The 17,661-nt window shown below is 42.8% G+C and overlaps 2 protein-coding genes across 19 annotated transcripts in view; one reads left to right on the forward strand and one right to left on the reverse strand.

Moving 5' to 3' along the window:
- The window catches only part of SWT1 (SWT1 RNA endoribonuclease homolog), a 51,215-nt gene extending 39,198 nt beyond the window's left edge, over window positions 1–12,017 (reverse strand). For 2 of the 12 annotated variants that reach the window (XM_089515836.1, XM_089515830.1), the window contains exon 1: window positions 2,671–3,226. The gene's annotated coding sequence lies outside the window, so the exon portion shown is untranslated. Of the gene's footprint in view, window positions 1–101; window positions 122–380; window positions 709–1,074; window positions 1,303–1,607; window positions 1,626–2,455; window positions 2,629–2,670; window positions 3,227–5,898; window positions 5,979–10,485; window positions 10,620–11,919 lie in introns of those variants that run through there. The other 10 variants (XM_089515829.1, XM_089515832.1, XM_089515828.1 and 7 more) reach the window with 10 other exon arrangements.
- TRMT1L (tRNA methyltransferase 1L) overlaps window positions 3,182–17,661 on the forward strand; it is a 38,025-nt gene continuing 23,545 nt past the window's right edge. For 2 of the 7 annotated variants that reach the window (XM_089515841.1, XM_089515843.1), the window contains exons 1-2: window positions 3,530–3,684; window positions 13,423–13,548. In XM_089515841.1, coding sequence (XP_089371967.1) covers window positions 13,437–13,548 — 112 coding nt within the window. In that variant the 5' untranslated portion in view covers window positions 3,530–3,684; window positions 13,423–13,436. Of the gene's footprint in view, window positions 3,685–12,718; window positions 12,813–13,225; window positions 13,329–13,422; window positions 13,549–17,661 lie in introns of those variants that run through there. The other 5 variants (XM_089515846.1, XM_089515842.1, XM_089515847.1 and 2 more) reach the window with 5 other exon arrangements.

Consider the following 17,661-nt stretch of genomic DNA (forward strand, 5'->3'; position numbering starts at 1 on the left):
ATAAAGCAATAAAGGAAATTAATTGGATAAGTCTTTCCCGCGCAGTGAGGAATCTCCTCCCCAATGATTTAATAATTTAATAATTTGTTTTATTTATATACCGCTATTCCAAAGATCATAGTGGTGAACAGTAAGTAAGCTAATTAGCAAGTAATGTCCTCTAGTTCGGGATCTCTGGCAAACTCTCAAAACAATTAAGTTCTCACAAGGCGTTATCTCCTCCTTGCACCTGTGGCCTTGAAGCACAAACATCCTTCACCACTAGACTAAGTAATAATGAACCTTAACAGCCTATAAGTATATTCAAGCATGGTTATATATCCCATCATCCCACAATCCAACATACACAGCAACATATATAAGCATCATGAACATATTACCATAACATCATATAAGCAATAGCAATAACTCTTAAGGTTTAACTCCCCCTCCCAACACAGGAACAGTCTCTGCCTGGCTGAGTAACTCCCTAACATTGTAACATTCCAATCCTAATAAGCAAGCACAGAAGCTAACCATCAATCCATCTCCTTCTAGTACATTCTAACAAACCCATATATATCAAACCCATTATAAACTTATTCTAATAATATCTAAACAAAACCCTAAACACATAACCCCCATGACAGAAACCCCAAATGAATATATGAATGCAGGGGGTTTCTGACACAACTCCTCTAAATGTCCAATGTTTAGTAGTGCGTTAAAAACTCAGGCTAAGTGGATGGTCATACAGCAACAAAAGTTTATTTTAAAACAGAATGATGAAATGTAACTTGGGCATGAAATCGTTATTGCTGACTTGCTTGTTGATTTCTTAGTTACAGGTTGGTTCTTCTATCTCTATTAGTAACTCAGCCACACAGGCAATGATCTCCCCCAGGATATTAATCAACCGAAAACCATCTTCCAGAGTCTGGCTAACACTTTGAGTCTCTCACTATTAGACTCCCAGTTCTACTACCGTTATTTCTGAGACCGCTAGACCCTTCCTTGGTCTACAATCAAAACCCACACAAACAAATTATTGTTCCCCCAGGAACTCCTGGAACACAGTCCTCTCTCGGACTTAACTGTTCCCCAACTGCTACTCTCAACTGTCAATACCCGACTGCCCATTTTTAACTGCCCACATGGAAATTTAAATTTCTACCAGCCAGCATCCTATTGGCTGCTGACTGCTGCCTTGGGATGGGTTGGGCTCTTCACTACACCTACCTACAGGATGCCAGCCATAAATGTCACAATTTTATACTCCCTTGGTTGGAGTAAGTCCTATCAAACTCAGTCTTAATTCTGAGTAGACATGTATTGTTAAGCTGCTGAACACTTCTCATTCATTAACTATGTTATTTTGAGATACACTATTTTCAGTAATAATATTCTTCCGTTTACTTGTCTGTGAGTCCCATGTGCCCAAAATAATGAATGAAGCCATCCATGCACACATGTAAAATGACTCCCCATACTAAAAGGAAAAATGAAAAAGCAGAAAATCCAGTATTGACACGAGTAGGTGGTAGTGTGGAGGGCTAAGTTGAATACTCTGTACTGACTGGAGATGAACACAAAGTGGTGGCACAGCATATCTGTTTCATCTAACGGACCTCTAAAAACATGCATCTCAAAATCATCATCCTTGACCAGTGGCTCTTCTGGTGGAACTGGTGAGAGCTGGAGTCTACCAACATCTGGAATCCAAAAGTTCTCCATTCTCCTCAAAATAATTGATAGATCAATAAGATAATTCGACTCATAGAAATCAGCTAACGCTGTGTCAGCACTGTCAGTTTCCCAACTGGATTTTAGGAGTCTAATCAGAGCCTCACCTAGGTGTTGCCATTTGAAAGTCCTAAGGGTATGGAGAAAAGCTGAAGGCCTAAAAGGACAGTTTGGAGGGTTACAGACCGCCCATTTGGAGCGTGCCTGTAATCGGCCCTTTCCCCGCCAAATCGGGGCCTCAACTGCCACAGCGGCAGCCTCTGAGGCCCCGATCCACCGCTTTCCAGGCCACGGGGAAGCGGCAAAAGGAAAGGGGTGTCCTTGGGGCTTCATGCCCCAAGGACACCCAACGACAGCGGGGACACAGAGAAAGGGGCCGCTTGGCCCCTTTCTCATTTGTGTTGCTGGTGCAGCTGTGTAAAGGCTGCGCCAGCGACGCAAATCATTGAAGGAGCTCCGAAATGGAGCTCCTTCCAGGGCCGCGGAAAGGGCACCCCAGGCGCCCTCACGCGGCCCCACAACGCCACTTCCGCGCCGCCCCATTTGGAGGCGGTGCGGTCATGACGTAGTCATGGTGGCCCCGTGTGGAACGGGCACCGCCATTTTGTGCATGCTCCGCTATTTAGTGCATGTGAAAGCGACGCCGTTTCCTAACCCTAGCACGCTCTCGCGCAACCCTAGTATGCAGAGCGCGTACTTTGTGTGCGTCTGTAACGCGCCTTTAACATCTTACATGTAGGCATTTCTGAATAATAAGTATGCACCTGAAATGCAGGGAGTAAAGAAGGGCAACCTATCCTACACAAATGGCATTGCCTCAGGTGTCAAACTCTGAGAAATTGACTAACTGGTTGACAGCCTAATCATTGCAAATTAAAAATTATAATAATCAAGGAAGGAAGAATGAATGGTAAGTAAGTTAGTAACTAAGTGATCTAGCCCTCTAACCATTGTTGGCTATACATCTATGGTGACAGTTGCTGGATATTAACTGGATAGCAATCCATCTCTGGCAGAAAAAGAACATCTTGCTCAGGTTAACTTATTGTTGAATTTCTGATAATCTATTTGCTTCCTTCTAGTTGTTTTCTGATAGCCTCTCTCCCTAGAGTTGCCATAATTGTCCACTAAAACCCGGGACAAAATGTAGGACAAAATCTAGACCAAACTGTAGGACAACTGCAGGATAAAACTCAGCCCAAAAGGTAGGACATATAAGGTCCTCCATTTTTCTTAAATGTCCTACATTTGGGCTGAGTTTTGTCCTGCAGTTGTCTAGATTTTGTCCTACATTTTGTCCCAGGCTTTAGTGGACAATTATGGCAACCCTATCTCTCCCCCTTCAGTTCCCTCCATCAAGCTCCTTTCCGTGTGAACTGTTACTAACTGACACACACATATGAACTGTCACCAACTGCCACTGCTGTGGGCTCTGAGGGAGATAAGAGCGTAAAACACCCCAGCAGAGAAGGAGGGTCACAGTGACTATCAGGAGACCAGGGGGAGAAAGAAGCTGCTGGTTCTACTGGTACTTGGACCTCTGCCTTACTCTTCAGGACTAAGGCCCTGACTCGGTAGACACAGCTGCTTTGCCTGCTAGTTGTATAAAACCAGGACCTGACAGAGCTCTGCTGCAAAACACTCCAGCAGAGAGGATGGGAGGAGTATAGTGACTATTTGGGGCCAGGGGAAGAAGAAGCTACTGGTTCTACTGCTACTTGGACCTCTACCTTCCAAGTGCCTTCTAAGAAGCAGAGCCCTCCCTCCAGTTCATCTGGTGCCATCCAGCCATGGACGGAGAGATGCAGGCCCAGCTCCATTGGGCCTGGCCTGAACTAAGAAGAATAGCCCTCTCTCCAGTCCATCTGCCTCGGTCCTGGCCTCAGAGGAGAGAAGAACTGCTGGACCTGATCACCTTCCCCACCACCATTCCATTGTGTCTTTTAGATTGTAAGCCTGAAGGTAGGGAACCGTCTAATTAAAAATAATAATAATTGTAAACTGCCCCGAGAGCCTTTAGGGCTGAAGGGCAGGGTATAAATACCATAAACACATAAAGTGCTAACATAGTCTCTGCTGTAGCTCAGTCCAGCATCTTTCTCACACAAGATGGGCAACATCTCAACATAGGCACAATCATAATCCTACCTGCATTGCATGGTACAATAGCAAGACAGACTAATCTTGCCAGATGTTGCAATTCAAGATAAGAGAATTTACAGCAGGAGCTGGTGCAGGAGAATTCCAGCTATGCAATGCAACATGGTCAGGAGTGTGTGGGGTGAAGACCCATCTTGGAAGACCCTCATTTATAAGCTTTAACTGATGGCACCACACCTGTATATGAGGTCTATGTGATTTCATTTTTATGGAACACTAATCTTGTTCTGTAAATGACACAGAAGATAACACCAGAGATAACGTGGGCCTGTGCATAGAGTGAAATACTAAACATCATAGTTGTGCACGTTCACTATACAACCGACTTGATACTAAACTTTTTTTTAAAAAAAGCATGTGCATGAACAATATAGGATGAATTCTGTAATTGTACAGAATTTCCACATTCTAAGGTCATGTAACAATGTGTGCAAGTTTAACTAACTACCTTTAGCAGTAGAAAAGTCCATTATTAGTACTAGTTTTGTGGACAATGCAATTGTTTTTCCTCTTATTTTTTGATTCCTATGATTGTGATTTTTATGTTAACACACCATGATAGTTCCACCTTGTTGCAGAACTGACTGTGTCCTTAGCTTCCTCAGTTGCCTTGCCTCTCTTTATATTTATAAACATACAAAGCATATGTGTATATTATATTCCAATTCCCTTATTATGGCCCGACTTTTTCCTGGTAAAATTTAAGTTTTCCAGTGACTATTCAGCTCAATAGGAATGGGAATCTTTTAATGCTGACCTTGATAGTAGCAGCTTACTTTTCAGAGAGACAGAGGTAATATAGAAGAGACAGATAAGAACAGTCCAATTATTCTGTTCTGAGCAGTCTTCTCCAATTTGGTGACCTCCAGCTATACTGGCAGTACAACCATACTGACAGTTAGCAGTACAGTAGTACAATATATCTGTAGGCATCCAAGCTGAGGAATGCTGTTTCCAGTGAAACATTTCAGTCCATACATTGGTCCACTATCTAATTAAAATTTTAATCTTTAACAATAAACTTCAAGCTACCTTCATAGTAGAAGAATACATTAGAAAAAAGGAATGATTTTGAAGTTAGCTATGTTAGACTGGGGCAATCAAAGCTGAAAAGGTGAAAGGAAAATCCAGTAACTATTACTACCAAGAAATCCAAAGAGTTCTTTCTTTCTCCTTCATATTATCTTTACATGATCGCTCTTACAAATATGAAATGCCTGCACATTGTTGGCAATGTAATATCTATTTCAATAAGGGTTGTTTTTAAAAAAAGAGTTCAATTGACAAGAGGAATATAGGGCTTCAAAGGTGGAGACTGATCATAAAATGGAGACTCATAACTGACAAGGATTGTCACAAAAGACAACCTAATTGCACATGTTAATATTAACAATAATGCTGTTTCTTTCAAAAATTAAATACTGGACACGAGGTGGAAGGGAGGTAGATAAGAGATTTATTAGCCCTCATCCACCCCAAAATTGTTCCAGACATCTGTTCAAATGTTATACAAGATCCCTAAATCAGTCAAGGGAAAGAAGAGGTCAAATTGTGTATCATCTGTATGTTCATGTCTAGCCCAAACCTCTGGGTAACTTCCTCCATGAGATGAACAGAAAGTATGGTATGTGGTTGTCTACTTTGGTATTGATGAAACTTTTATAATGAGGAACACCTAGCAAAGGGACACATCTAAGTGAGAGCTACCAGAAGTACCGTAGCTTTAAATGATTGATGTAGACAAGGCAGGGGTACAAAACCTCCTCTCCTCCACAAGCTACATTCCCTCCAGGAAATCTGTTGGAAGTGCAAACCAGGGGACTAATGCCAACACTGTGTGGTGGTTGGAATTAGCCATGAGGTTCATGAGGTGATCTTGGACATCACTATCACTCTGCTTAGCCTATCACACAAGGTAGGAAGGGCCACAGATCCTGGGCTCCCTGCAGGAAAGACAGGATATAAATGTAACAAAAAATGTGTGAGAAACAGAAGGAATGCCTTGGGTACAGGTACCTGAAATTGTTGAAGAAGATGGCAGCTATGTTCCTCCTAAATATACTGGAAGCAGGAGTGGTTTATGGTGTTACTGTAGTCTAAGAGAGAAAAAGTATGAAAGAAGCAAAAGGCTAATTCTAGAATCCTCATATTATTGCATCATGTTCTGGGATGAAGAATTCTGGAGAACGTCAAAGTTCTTGTCATGTATGCACCACTCTGGTAACATTTTAGTGGTCCTGTCAGCCCTGGTTAGTACTTGGATGGGAGACCACCAATGAATACTGCGTGCTGTAGGCTATATTTCAGAGGAAGGAACGGGCAAATTCACCTCTGAATATCCCTTGCCTAAGAAAACCCTATAGAATTCATAGGGTTGCCATGCAACCTGAAAACAGATAGACACACAATAAGGATATTACTCTGCTCTGATGTTTGCTTTTACTTATGGACCACACATCTAGTTTGTTTTTATTTTTCATTCCCAATGAGAGTCTTGAACAAAGACTTTGAGCCTTGAGGTGAAGATTTTACATGGATAAACTAGAAAATAACTTGATAAATCCACAACATCCTATTCTTGATAAGCCTGGAAGAGAGCTGAACAGCTATGCACACATTCCTGATTGAACAAAACTTTGTAGGCAACCGTAGTTAATGGCCTACAATAAAAACAATCCACTACTACAGAGTGCATCTACACTGTAGAAATAACACAGTTTGACACCACTTTAAGTGCTGAAGCTCCATCCTATGGAATCCTGGGCTTGTAGACTTACAAAGTCCTTAGCCTTCTCTGCCAAAGATTCCTGGTGCCTCACAAAACTGCAAACCCCAGGATCATGTCAGATGGAGCCACACCAATAAAAGTTATGTCAAACTGCATTCTTTCTAGTGTAGATGCACCCAAAATTGCTTGTGCCCAAGCGCTGACAATTTCTGATCGCTTTACCACAAGCCCTGCTCTGATAAAATTACAACAGCAGTTGAAAACATAAATATTTTTCTTCATCATTTTATCCTCCTGCCAGAGAAGGTACAGGAGAGGGCAGGATGTTAAATTGCATTATGTATTTTGTGTATTTTGATTGTTCTAATAAAGGTAGCACTGTGTTCAGCAGATTATGTATGTGCCTTTTTGTCTCTTTATGATTTCTCCTCCTGTGTGATTGCCAGTTTCAATGGCCTGTTACAGACAGCCAAAATAAAGCTGCTTCGAGTCACAGTGGAGGTATGGTGTTTCAATGATCCATGCATCCTAAGAGTCCACAAGTCGCACCAAAGCCACGCTCCAGCCCTAAGGAGTGGAGCGTGGCTTTGGTGCGACTTGTGGACTCTTAGGATGCATGCATCATTGAAACACCATACCTCCACTGTGACTCGAAGCAGCTTTATTTTGGCTGTCTGTAACAGGCCAATGTCTTTTTCAGAGGTTGATACATAGCTGGGTGTTCCAGTGATATTGCTCAGCACTTCTATCATTCCTAAAAGATGCAACATTTTCCCTTGACTTCATCTTTCATTAATTCTAGTATGTATAGCAACTGAGACCAGTGAAAGCAGAAGGTCTAAAAATCCAGCGTGCTGCTGCAGCTTCTTCTTGTCATTCCACTCTGTCAATGTACTTTGCTATATGGCCAACACAGCTACCCCTGGATATGTTTCCTGGATGTGAAGATACCACTTTTGGGGCACTACTCCTAAAGATCCAATGGACTGGGAGTTGACTATTTGAGGTTTCTACCTCCAACAAAGGTTAAAAAAATATTTTTTTAAAAAAAAATGGGAATATATTTGGTATGTTATACAAAACAACACCTAAAAATTTCCAAGGGGGTTGTGACTTCACAAAGGATGGCGACATCTTGGATCTCAGTAGACATACTTTTTTGTATTGCTAATGGGATTCAAATTTTATCTCTTGGACTTCTGAATGCTTTGTTCCCAGTGTGGCACATGGCCAAGAGGAGGGACCCGCTTGCATAGATATCCCTCCACAGAACAACACAACAATCACACATTAAGAAAATGCAGGCCTCTGACTAAGATCATCAGGTTTTTCCCCCCCACCTGTATGGTTCTTAACCTGAAATCTCCCTGGAAGCCAAGATGATTAAACTGAGGCTCTTGTACTTTGGCAACATTATGAGAAGAGATGTCTCACTAGGAAAGACAATACAGTAATGCTGGGAAAGGTGGAGAGAAGTAGAAAGAGAGGAAGGCTGCATGCTAGATGACTCCCTTAAGGAAGTCCTGGATATGAGTTTGCAAGACCTGAGCAGAGCAGTGGAGGACAGACAGTCTTGGAGATGTCCCATCCACAGGGTTGCCATGAACTGGCATCCTAGAGAACAATCTGTAAGCACCTCTGAGAGCCTTTGTGGCTGAAGAGCAGGGTATGAACACGCTAAATAAATCAACAAAGTCAAGGACAACTCCAAGACAGTTAACAACAACATGATTTTTAACAACTTTGCCAGTGGAGCTTGGAAAGCTGGCATCATATATTTTTCTGCATTTTGGTAGGTCCAATAAAGGTATCACTATTTGTGGATTTGGGATGTTACTGTACTTTTACATGGCCAACCCCTGAATGTTGTGTATGTGTGCTTTCAAGTAGGTTCTGACTTATTGAGACCATTATTGTTACGATTATGATTATTATGGCCTGTTACAGACTGCCAAAATAAAGCTGCTTTGGGTCTCTTTGGAGGTATGCTATTTAAATGATGCATGGGTCCTAAGAGTCCGGAGGTCGCGCCAAAGCCACACTCCATTCCTAAGCATTGGAGTGCAGCTTTGGTGCAGCTTCTGAATTCTTAGGATGCATGCATCATTTAAACAGCATACCTCCAAAGAGACCCAAAGCAGCTTTATTTTGGCAGTTTGTAACAGGCCTATGTTAATTTGCATCCTGCTTTCCTCCCAAAATTGGGACCCAAAACAGCTTGCCTTCTAAAAACCATAGTACAATTCAAAAACTTACAAAAACCCTAAGACGACTCCTATCATTTCTTTGGCCAGTTTCTTCAGAGAGGGGTTTGCCATTGCCATCCTCTGAGGATGAGAGAGTGTGACTGGCCCAAGGTCTCCCAGTGGGTTTCATGGCAGAGCTGGGGTTTGAATGCTGGTCTCCAGAGTTGTAGTCCAATGCTCAAACCCCTACACCACGCTGACCTATGGCAACCCTATCGTATTATAATATAATATTATATAAACATATCCCTCCATATTTGCTAGGGTTAGGGGCACAAAACCCCTGTGAATATGGGGGGAAAACACAAATAACAAAAACACCATGGATTTTTTTTACCTGAGAGGAAACCTCTCTAGGCATCTCTAGGTCCTCCAGTGCAACTCTGTGGTCAACGTCTGACACACACTGACCATAGAACTGCCCTGGCGGAGCAGATGCCTAGTAGAGAGATGCCTAGTGGAGAAATGCCTGGTATTCTCTCTAGGAATCTCTATGTCCTTCAGTGCAACTTTTTAGTTAAAACTGACTACAGAGTTGCATTGGAGGACCTAGATATTCCTAGAGAGGACATATTAATCAAATCCATGAATAATGAAATCTGCAAATATCAAAGCCACAAATATGGAGGGATGAGAGTGTGTGTGTGTGTGTGTGTGTGTGTGTATGTATATATGGGCCCAAGCATACAGACCAAAATAAAGCTGCTTTGGGTCACTTTGGAGGTATGATGTTTAAATGCTACATGCGTCCTAAGAGTCCAAAAGCCACACCAAAGCCATGCTCCAGTTTGAAGGACTGGGCCATAGCTTTGGTGCAGTTTCTGGCCTCTTAAGATGTGTGTGCCATTTAAACAGCATACCTCCAAAGTGACCCGAAACAGCTTTATTTTGGACTGTCTATTTGGGCCCTATATATATATATATACACACACACACACACACACACACACACACTATAATATATAACACACACACATATATATATATTAATTATATATATTAGATACTTATAATTAGTATATAATTAAATATTTTTACACACACACATATATAGAGAGAATGTGTGTGTGTGTGTGTGTAAAAATATTTAATTATATACTAATTATAAGTATCTAATATATATAATTAATATATATATATGTGTGTGTTATATATTATACTTAATATTATATTTAATTATATATACTATACACACACACACACCATATACAAGGAGGAATGGGTATGTAGAGAGATCTTGTGGGCTGCCAATTTCTTTCTTTCAGATAGTCTCAAAGGTGCCTCAACATCTCTCTACAATATATATATATATATACTGTATATATATATATACACACTGTATATATATGTGTGTGTGTGTGTGTGTGTATTATATAGATACACATATACATAATATAATATACACATGGGGGTTGCCATTCCCTCCCTCTGAGGCTGAGAGAGTGTGACTAAGCCCCTGAATGCCCCATAAGCTCCATAGTCCACTAGGAAGTGGCTTCCAGGTGGGCTCTCTCTGCCCCAAAAGGCCAGCCAGACGCATGGGCCCCCAAGGCTTACAACTCCCCAGTCCAGACCAGTGGCGACCAGTTTCGAAGCCAAGGCCGCCTCCCACCTTCCCAGGTCTCTCACCTCCTCTCCCCTGGTCTTCTTTCCCCCCATAGAAGCCGCCCTTTCTGCCAGGCAGCTGACCTTTAAATGGTGGGGCTGGTTATTGTTGTTCTTGCTCTTCTCTTCCTGGCACCAATGGAACCTGCGCCGAGGTGCATGCTGGGGGTTGTAGTTTCCCCGCCTCCCCTGGCTCCTTGGAAGCTGCAGTATGTAAACTCTGCTGCTTCTTACTGATTCATGTAGAGAGACCTTGTAGCAACTTTGAAACTCACTGAGAGAAAGAAGTGGGCAGCAGGAGCTTTCCTAGACTTGAGTCTACTTCCTCAGATGCATTTAGTGGAGTGGAAACCAGAGAAAGACATGTTATATATATATATATGCATTTGAAGTAGATTTAAGTTTAGCAAAGCTCATGCTGCCAACTTTTTTCTTTCAGTCAGTCTCAAAGGAGCTACAATATCTCTCTACGTACTGATTCTACAGACTAATGTGGCTATGTCTTTGGATTCTACCACCAAGATATAGATATTTGTACCCTTCTTTTTGCATCCTCGGCATGGCCTCCTTTTCCAGGGCCTGTCTTCCGTCTCGGTCCAGGAGGAAGTCCAACGTGTCTTCCATTTTGAGCATGACTAACAAGCATGGACTTATACAAGTGTTTTTAGTTTCTTCTTTTTTTAGTCATCCCCCCGTTGACTGTCCTACATTTTGAGGTCCCTTGTCCTCCATGGAGGTGAGGACATATCTGGTCACCCTGCTCAGAAGTCCCACTGAATTGAAACGGGGTGGACTCTGCCATATTTCCCATTGCGGTTGTAGAGAGATCTTGAGGCACCTTTGAGACTAACTGAAAGAAAGAAGTTGGCAGCAGGAGCTTTCCTAGACTTGAGTCGACTTCCTCAGGTGCATTTAGTGGAGTGGAAACCAGGGACAGACATATATACAGTCATCCCTCCATATTAGCGGCTTTGATATTTGTGGATTTGATTATTCACGGATTTGATTAATATGTTCTCTCTAGGACTGTCTAGGTCCTCCAGTGCAACTCTGTGGTCAACTTTAACTACAAGTTGCACTGAAAGACCATTTGTAGCTACTCCAGTGCCATTTTATGGTCAGTGTATGTTGGACATTGACCACAGAGTTGCATTGGAGGACCTAGAGATTCCTAGAGAGGTGTCCTCTCCGGTAAAAACAGTGTTTTTGTTATTTGCAGTTTTTCCATATTCACAGGGGTCTTGTTCCCCTAACCCTAGCAAATATGGAGGGACAACTGTATATATACATATATACGCATTTGGAATAGACTGAAGCCTAGGAAAGCTCATGCTGCCAACGTCTTTCTTTCAGTGCCTCAAGATCTCTCTACAACTGATTCTACAAACTAACATGGCTATATCATTGGATTTCCCATTACAATCAACTTAGCCTAATTCTTATTCCATTAAACCTTACCAAGGGCACCATACACTCTCACTGGACAGTATTCTGCCTGCAAAGGGATCTTGGAGCAACTTTTGAGATGCACTACACTGTTATAGTACTGTTATTCCACTTCAACTGCTATGGCCACCTCCTCTGGATTTACAGTTGACGGAGGGGCGTTTAAAATTCTCAGTGGGAGAGCAGTTAGGCCTCACTGAACCTCACAATTCCACAAGAGGCCACATTAACAGTTAAAGTGGAACGAACAGTAGTGCTATAACACAGTGTAGTGTGATACTGGTGTAACAGAAAGAAAGGAGCTGGTAGCATGAGCTTTGGCAGACTTGGGCCATCTTCCTCAGATACACAGGGTGCTACAATTATAATACGAAGGATTGCTTTCTTCCTTCTACAACCTAACTGTGGTCTCAAACACACTGCAGAAATAATCCAGTTTGAGACTGCTTTAACTGCCCTGGCTCAGTGCTAAGGAATTCTGGGTTACTGTGGTTTTGTGAGACATTTAACCTTCTTTGTCAGAGAGAGAGAGAGACAGAGCTCTGGCGCCACAATAAACTACAATTCCCAGAATTCCTTAGCACTGAGCCAGGGAACTTAAAGCGGACTCAAACTGGATTACTTCTGCAGTGTGTTTTGGCCCTATGACCGTTTTTTACTTATTGTTAGAATTACAGGATATGTGTCGGGCCTCACTTCTTACTAGTAATCCAAAGTAACCATTTTAATTTTAATAAGATGCATGTGAGGAAGCAGGCTCAAGTCTCTCAAAGCTCATGCTACCAACTTCTTTCTTTCATGCATCTGCACTGGAGAAATAATCCAGTTTGTCACCACTTTAACTGCCATGGCTCCGTGCTATGGAATTCTGGGAACTGGAATTTTGGAAGACATTGGAAACCTAGGTTTTGATTTTTACAATTTTAATCATTATCAGTAGTTTAATAGTCTCATCGTGCTTATGTGCACTTTATATTGTTATTTTGCTGTTACTACTTCTGAGAGAACATATAAGTAAACATAAATAAATAAGCTTTCTGCTGCTTATATATTATGGCCAGCAGCCAGGGCTCCTTCTCCCTTTCAATATGTTTCCACAGAATGCTATAATTGTATTGTAGTGTGTGTGTGTGTGTGTGTGTATATACACACACACACATATATATGTATATGTGTATATAATGGGTTTTTATATTTTATATCTTTTAATATTCTCTCTGTCTGTGGAGTCTGCTTGGGAGCAGCAGACACACAACAGCAGCAAGGCCCTCCATTTAGGAGAAACCCTTTCCCATCCTCCTTAATATCTGGCCGCCATTTTGAGCGTGTGCCGCTTGGCCTCTTGGGAAATGTAGTCCGCAGGCGCCTGAGGCGTTTGGGAAACGAGGCCATTGGGCCTAGCTTCCTAGGCAAACACAGTCGTGGGTTGTGGTTGTTGGGGTTGTGTCGGTCCAGTGAACGAGGGCCTAGAGTCCCTTTTATGCCTTTTCTTATTCTTCTCCTTCTCCCTTTTAGTTCCTGAGGGGAAAATGGCGGCCAGAGACGCGGCGACGCTCGGAGGGTTGCTGCCCCTGTCTCCCCGCAAAGAGAAGGACGAGGACGAGGAGGGAAACGAGGACGGAGAAGAAACAGAGGAGCCCAGTAAGAAAAAAGACCCACGGCTGCACGCTTTCCTTTCCTTTCATTTCTTTATTTATTTGGCGCGTTCAGACGTTCGCAATAGACGCGTGTTTGGCTCCTCAGTTAAGCATTAGAAGCCCGCATCCTTCCTTCCAACCCAGAAGGTGTAAGAGTATCCTTCCTCCCCGCCTTCTTTCTTTATACTCATTTCTCTCTCTTTTGTTCCTCCCAGGTTGCGTCTCCTCCATCTCCAGACTGCAGGAATAATCCGGGTTGACACCGCTTTAACTGCCTTGGCTCCATGCTGCGGAATGATGGGATTAGTGGCTTTGTTGTCACTGACAGCATGGTTTGAGTGTATATTCTGACTGCCTCTATTTATATGTATGTGAAAAGCAGTGTGGTGTAGTGGTTTGAGTGTTGGACTACGACTCTGGAGACCGGGGTTCGATTTCTGGCTGGACCATGAAACCCATGGTGTCATATATAGCCTTGCCTAGAAAACACCAGGATAGGCTCGCCTCAGTGTCGTCGTAAATCAGAAACAAACGCACACGACAACAAGAAGACATTTATCGCTCCCTGTCGGAGAGCTCTGGAGCCACAACAAACGACAGTTCCCATAGTGTTGGTCAAGGCGGTTAAAGCGGTGTCAAGATGGATTATTTCTGCAGTGTGGACGCAGCCCTGATTGGGAGGACACAGGTCGAAAGCATTGATTGTTGCAGAGGTGCAAGGGACAGCTTCCTTGGGGGAAGTGTGTCCATGCTGCAGGTTCAAAGCTCTCCTTAGTGGCTGTCTCAATTTGGCTCTCATCAGTGGCTCAGTAAAACTGCAAATCCCAGCATTCCATAGCATGGAGCCAAGGCAGTTAAAGTGGTGTCAACCTGGATTATTTCTGCAGTGCAGACGCAGCCTAGGATGAACATGAGAGAAAAATATGGCTTTAAAATTAATCGTATCCTTACATTTTCTCAGGTCAAAGGAAGGATGTGGGCTCCCAATGTTAACTGACTTAGTTAACTGATTCTGGACCTAGTTTTCTAGGTAAGGCAGGATCAGGGTGATCTGGCTGTGGAGGAACGTTTTCTAGTTTCCTTGTCATGGGCTGCATCTTCTGCTCTGCAGAATTAATGCAGTTTGACACTGCTTTAAATTGCCATGGTCCAAAGATATGGAATTCTGAGAATGGTAGTATTGTGGGAGATCGAGCCTTCTCTGTCAGAGAGCCCTGGTGCCACAACAAACTACAAATCCCAGGATTTAATTGGATGGAGCCAGTGGCAACCCCACCCAGAGTGTCATCCAGAGAAGGGAGGGGAGGCTTCCGGGGATGATGCCACTGGATGGAGCCATGACAGTTAAAGAGGTGTCAAACTGCTTTAATTCTACAGTGTGGCAGTAGTCTTGGACAGATGAGTACCTGGTGGGTTTTATAAATACACTTGTCCCTCCATATTCGCTAGGGTTAGGGGAACAAGACCCCCGTGAATATTGAAAAAATGCAAATAACAAAAACACCATGTTTTTACCTGAGAGGACACCTGTTTAGGAATCTCTAGGTCCTCCAGTGCAACTCTGTGGTCAATGTCCAACAGACACTGACCATCGAACTGCCCTGGAGGAGCTACAGATGTCTGGTAGAAGGTTCTCTCTAGGAATCTCTAGGCCTTTCAGTGCAACTTTTAGTTAAAGTTGACCATAGAGTTGCACTGGAGGACCTAGTTATTCCTAGTGAGAACATATTAATCAAATCCGTGAATAATCAAAGCCAGAAATATCAAAGCCGCCAATGTGGAGGGATGAGTGTAATATATAAATAGACTCACTGGATTAAGATGGTCCGCCACAGGAGGCTTATAGGTGGCTCTTGAGTAGTTTCCTGTTGCCTTGGCAGGTGATCCTGTTGAAGCCCTGGCTGATCTCTAGAATAGGGAAAAAGCTGGGGCAGTGGACATGATTGCTCCTAAGCATTCACTGATTTGCGGTCAAGTGAGCCCCTGGTTCACTAGGGAGCTGGAGGTGATGAAATGAGTGGGATGGAGACTGCTGCAACGATGGTGGAAGACTCGGAGATCACTGGAAAGCCTGTGCCGTGGCAATGGTGGCAGCATCCTTCTTCACTGCCACCATTGCATCCACACAGTGTTGTCCAGTGGAGCTTTTTACATTCTGCTGCATGATCAGGGGTGTCACTAGTGGGGTGCTGGGGATTCAAACCTCACCAGGTGACATACCTTGGCTGATCTCTGGAATAGGCTGACACCACTGCTCCCTATACATCTGCCTTTGGGTAGGAATGGCCTGTGGCGTTCACCTATGTCCCTTTAAACTGCCAAAGAGATGATGTGACTGGAGTAAGGCACAGTGGGAGAAGACAGGAGAGGCCCCAGTTCTTAAATAAAATAAAATTTAAAAATTAATTTAAAAATTTTAAATGTATTCTTTTAAAAAAAAACATCACATCTTACTAAATTTTCACTTTAACCACACAAAACTATGTGTACATTTAGGCTGTGCCAATGATACTTTAATTTAAAAGGTATAATTTTAAATTCTGCTAGTTGTTTATGTTACACCTATTACGGTTACATTCAGTGATATAAAGGAATTATGATGTATGAGTAACATTAGCAGAAAAAAGATTACTAAGGATTCTGTATGGTGTGGGATGGGAGGAGGTCAATGTAGGAGTGACACCACTGAGTTACTGCATGGGGTGATGCCAACCCTAGCGATGCCACTGCCCCGCGAAAACAGTATATAAACCATTTGGCAGCCTGTGGTGAAGTGCTTGCAGGACATTTTGCAGATAAAACCACTCAGATCTGCTCTGACTTGGATGCTGTAGTTGATACAAGTCTGGTGGATGTATCCTTGGTCCCCACTTGTCCGGTGTTATCGATTACACTTCAGTTTGTGCAACCTGAGGATATATATATGAACAGGATGCTTGAAGAGATGAGAGCCACCACATGCATAGTGGACTTGTGTGTGTGTGTGTGTGTGTGTTTTCAGTAGACCTAAGCACACAATGCTGTTACCAACTAAAGGTTAAGGTGACTGGGAGGTACCCACTATTCATCAGCTTCACTTTAAATGGGGAAATTAGCTTTGCAAGAGGCTGGGTAACGTTTAGGACAAGTGGCATCTGTGTATCAGTAATAACTGAGCAGGACTCCAGGTTTGGGTGAATTAAGAGGGTTTTATTTAGAAAAATGCAGACTGCAATCACACATACACACAATAGCAATTCAGGCAGACACAGCATTCTCTGTGATACTGAAAGCATAGTCCACACAAATGGGTAATCTCACGCCACCTCAGGCAGACAGGATATTCCAGCACCGCAAACGTTAAGTCCATTGCTTCTAACCCCTCTATCTTCAGTTTTTTTTCTTTCTTGCTTTGCCAACTAGTCAGAGAATAGTTATTTACAAAAATTAGAATATAGCAAGGCTTAAAATCAATCCGTTACTCGGTGTACTATTACCGTAAGAAAGAATGGCTACCAAAACAGGAAATAAGAAACAGAAGCAAAACGATTTTGAGGATGATGTTGGTGATGATGTTTTAATGCTGGGCAAACGTAAACTACAGTCAGAAACCAGGACAGTGCTTTCTAATGTCCCAAAAGCTGAGAGTAAGCAGTCTGTAGAGAGCAAGGTCCATGGGGACCATAAACAAATCATACCATAAACACATGATAGCAATTCAGACAGACACAGCATACAATGCTAACCAAAATGGAAATATGGAAACTGGATAGCAGAGTTGAAGGGCCTGTCCAAAGAGTGGATCATGGAAAGTGGGAGTGGCTCAGACTAGGGTCTGAGGGCAACAGAGCTCATACCCAGAATCCATCCTGGGATAACTATATGTATACTGTGTGCACAGAAGCTGTGTTTTTGAAACCAATGTTTATACCTGAAAACTAGTTTCTGGCAATGAGCTATCTTGCAAGGTAACAGAGATTTGGTGGCTTTCTCGGGAATTGACAGTGGGATTTCAAATTGGTGGATGGCTTTAAGTTTAGGGTAACAAAAACAGTGGTTGGATGAGGACAGCCCCAGGCTGGATGAACAGGGAACCTAGCTGGAACAGCAGGGGGTAGGCAGAAAGAGGACACCTCCT

This window comes from Sceloporus occidentalis, unplaced genomic scaffold, assembly GCF_023333645.1.
Source record: "Sceloporus occidentalis isolate IW3139 unplaced genomic scaffold, rSceOcc1.0.p SCAF_3, whole genome shotgun sequence".
NCBI lineage: Eukaryota > Metazoa > Chordata > Lepidosauria > Squamata > Phrynosomatidae > Sceloporus > Sceloporus occidentalis.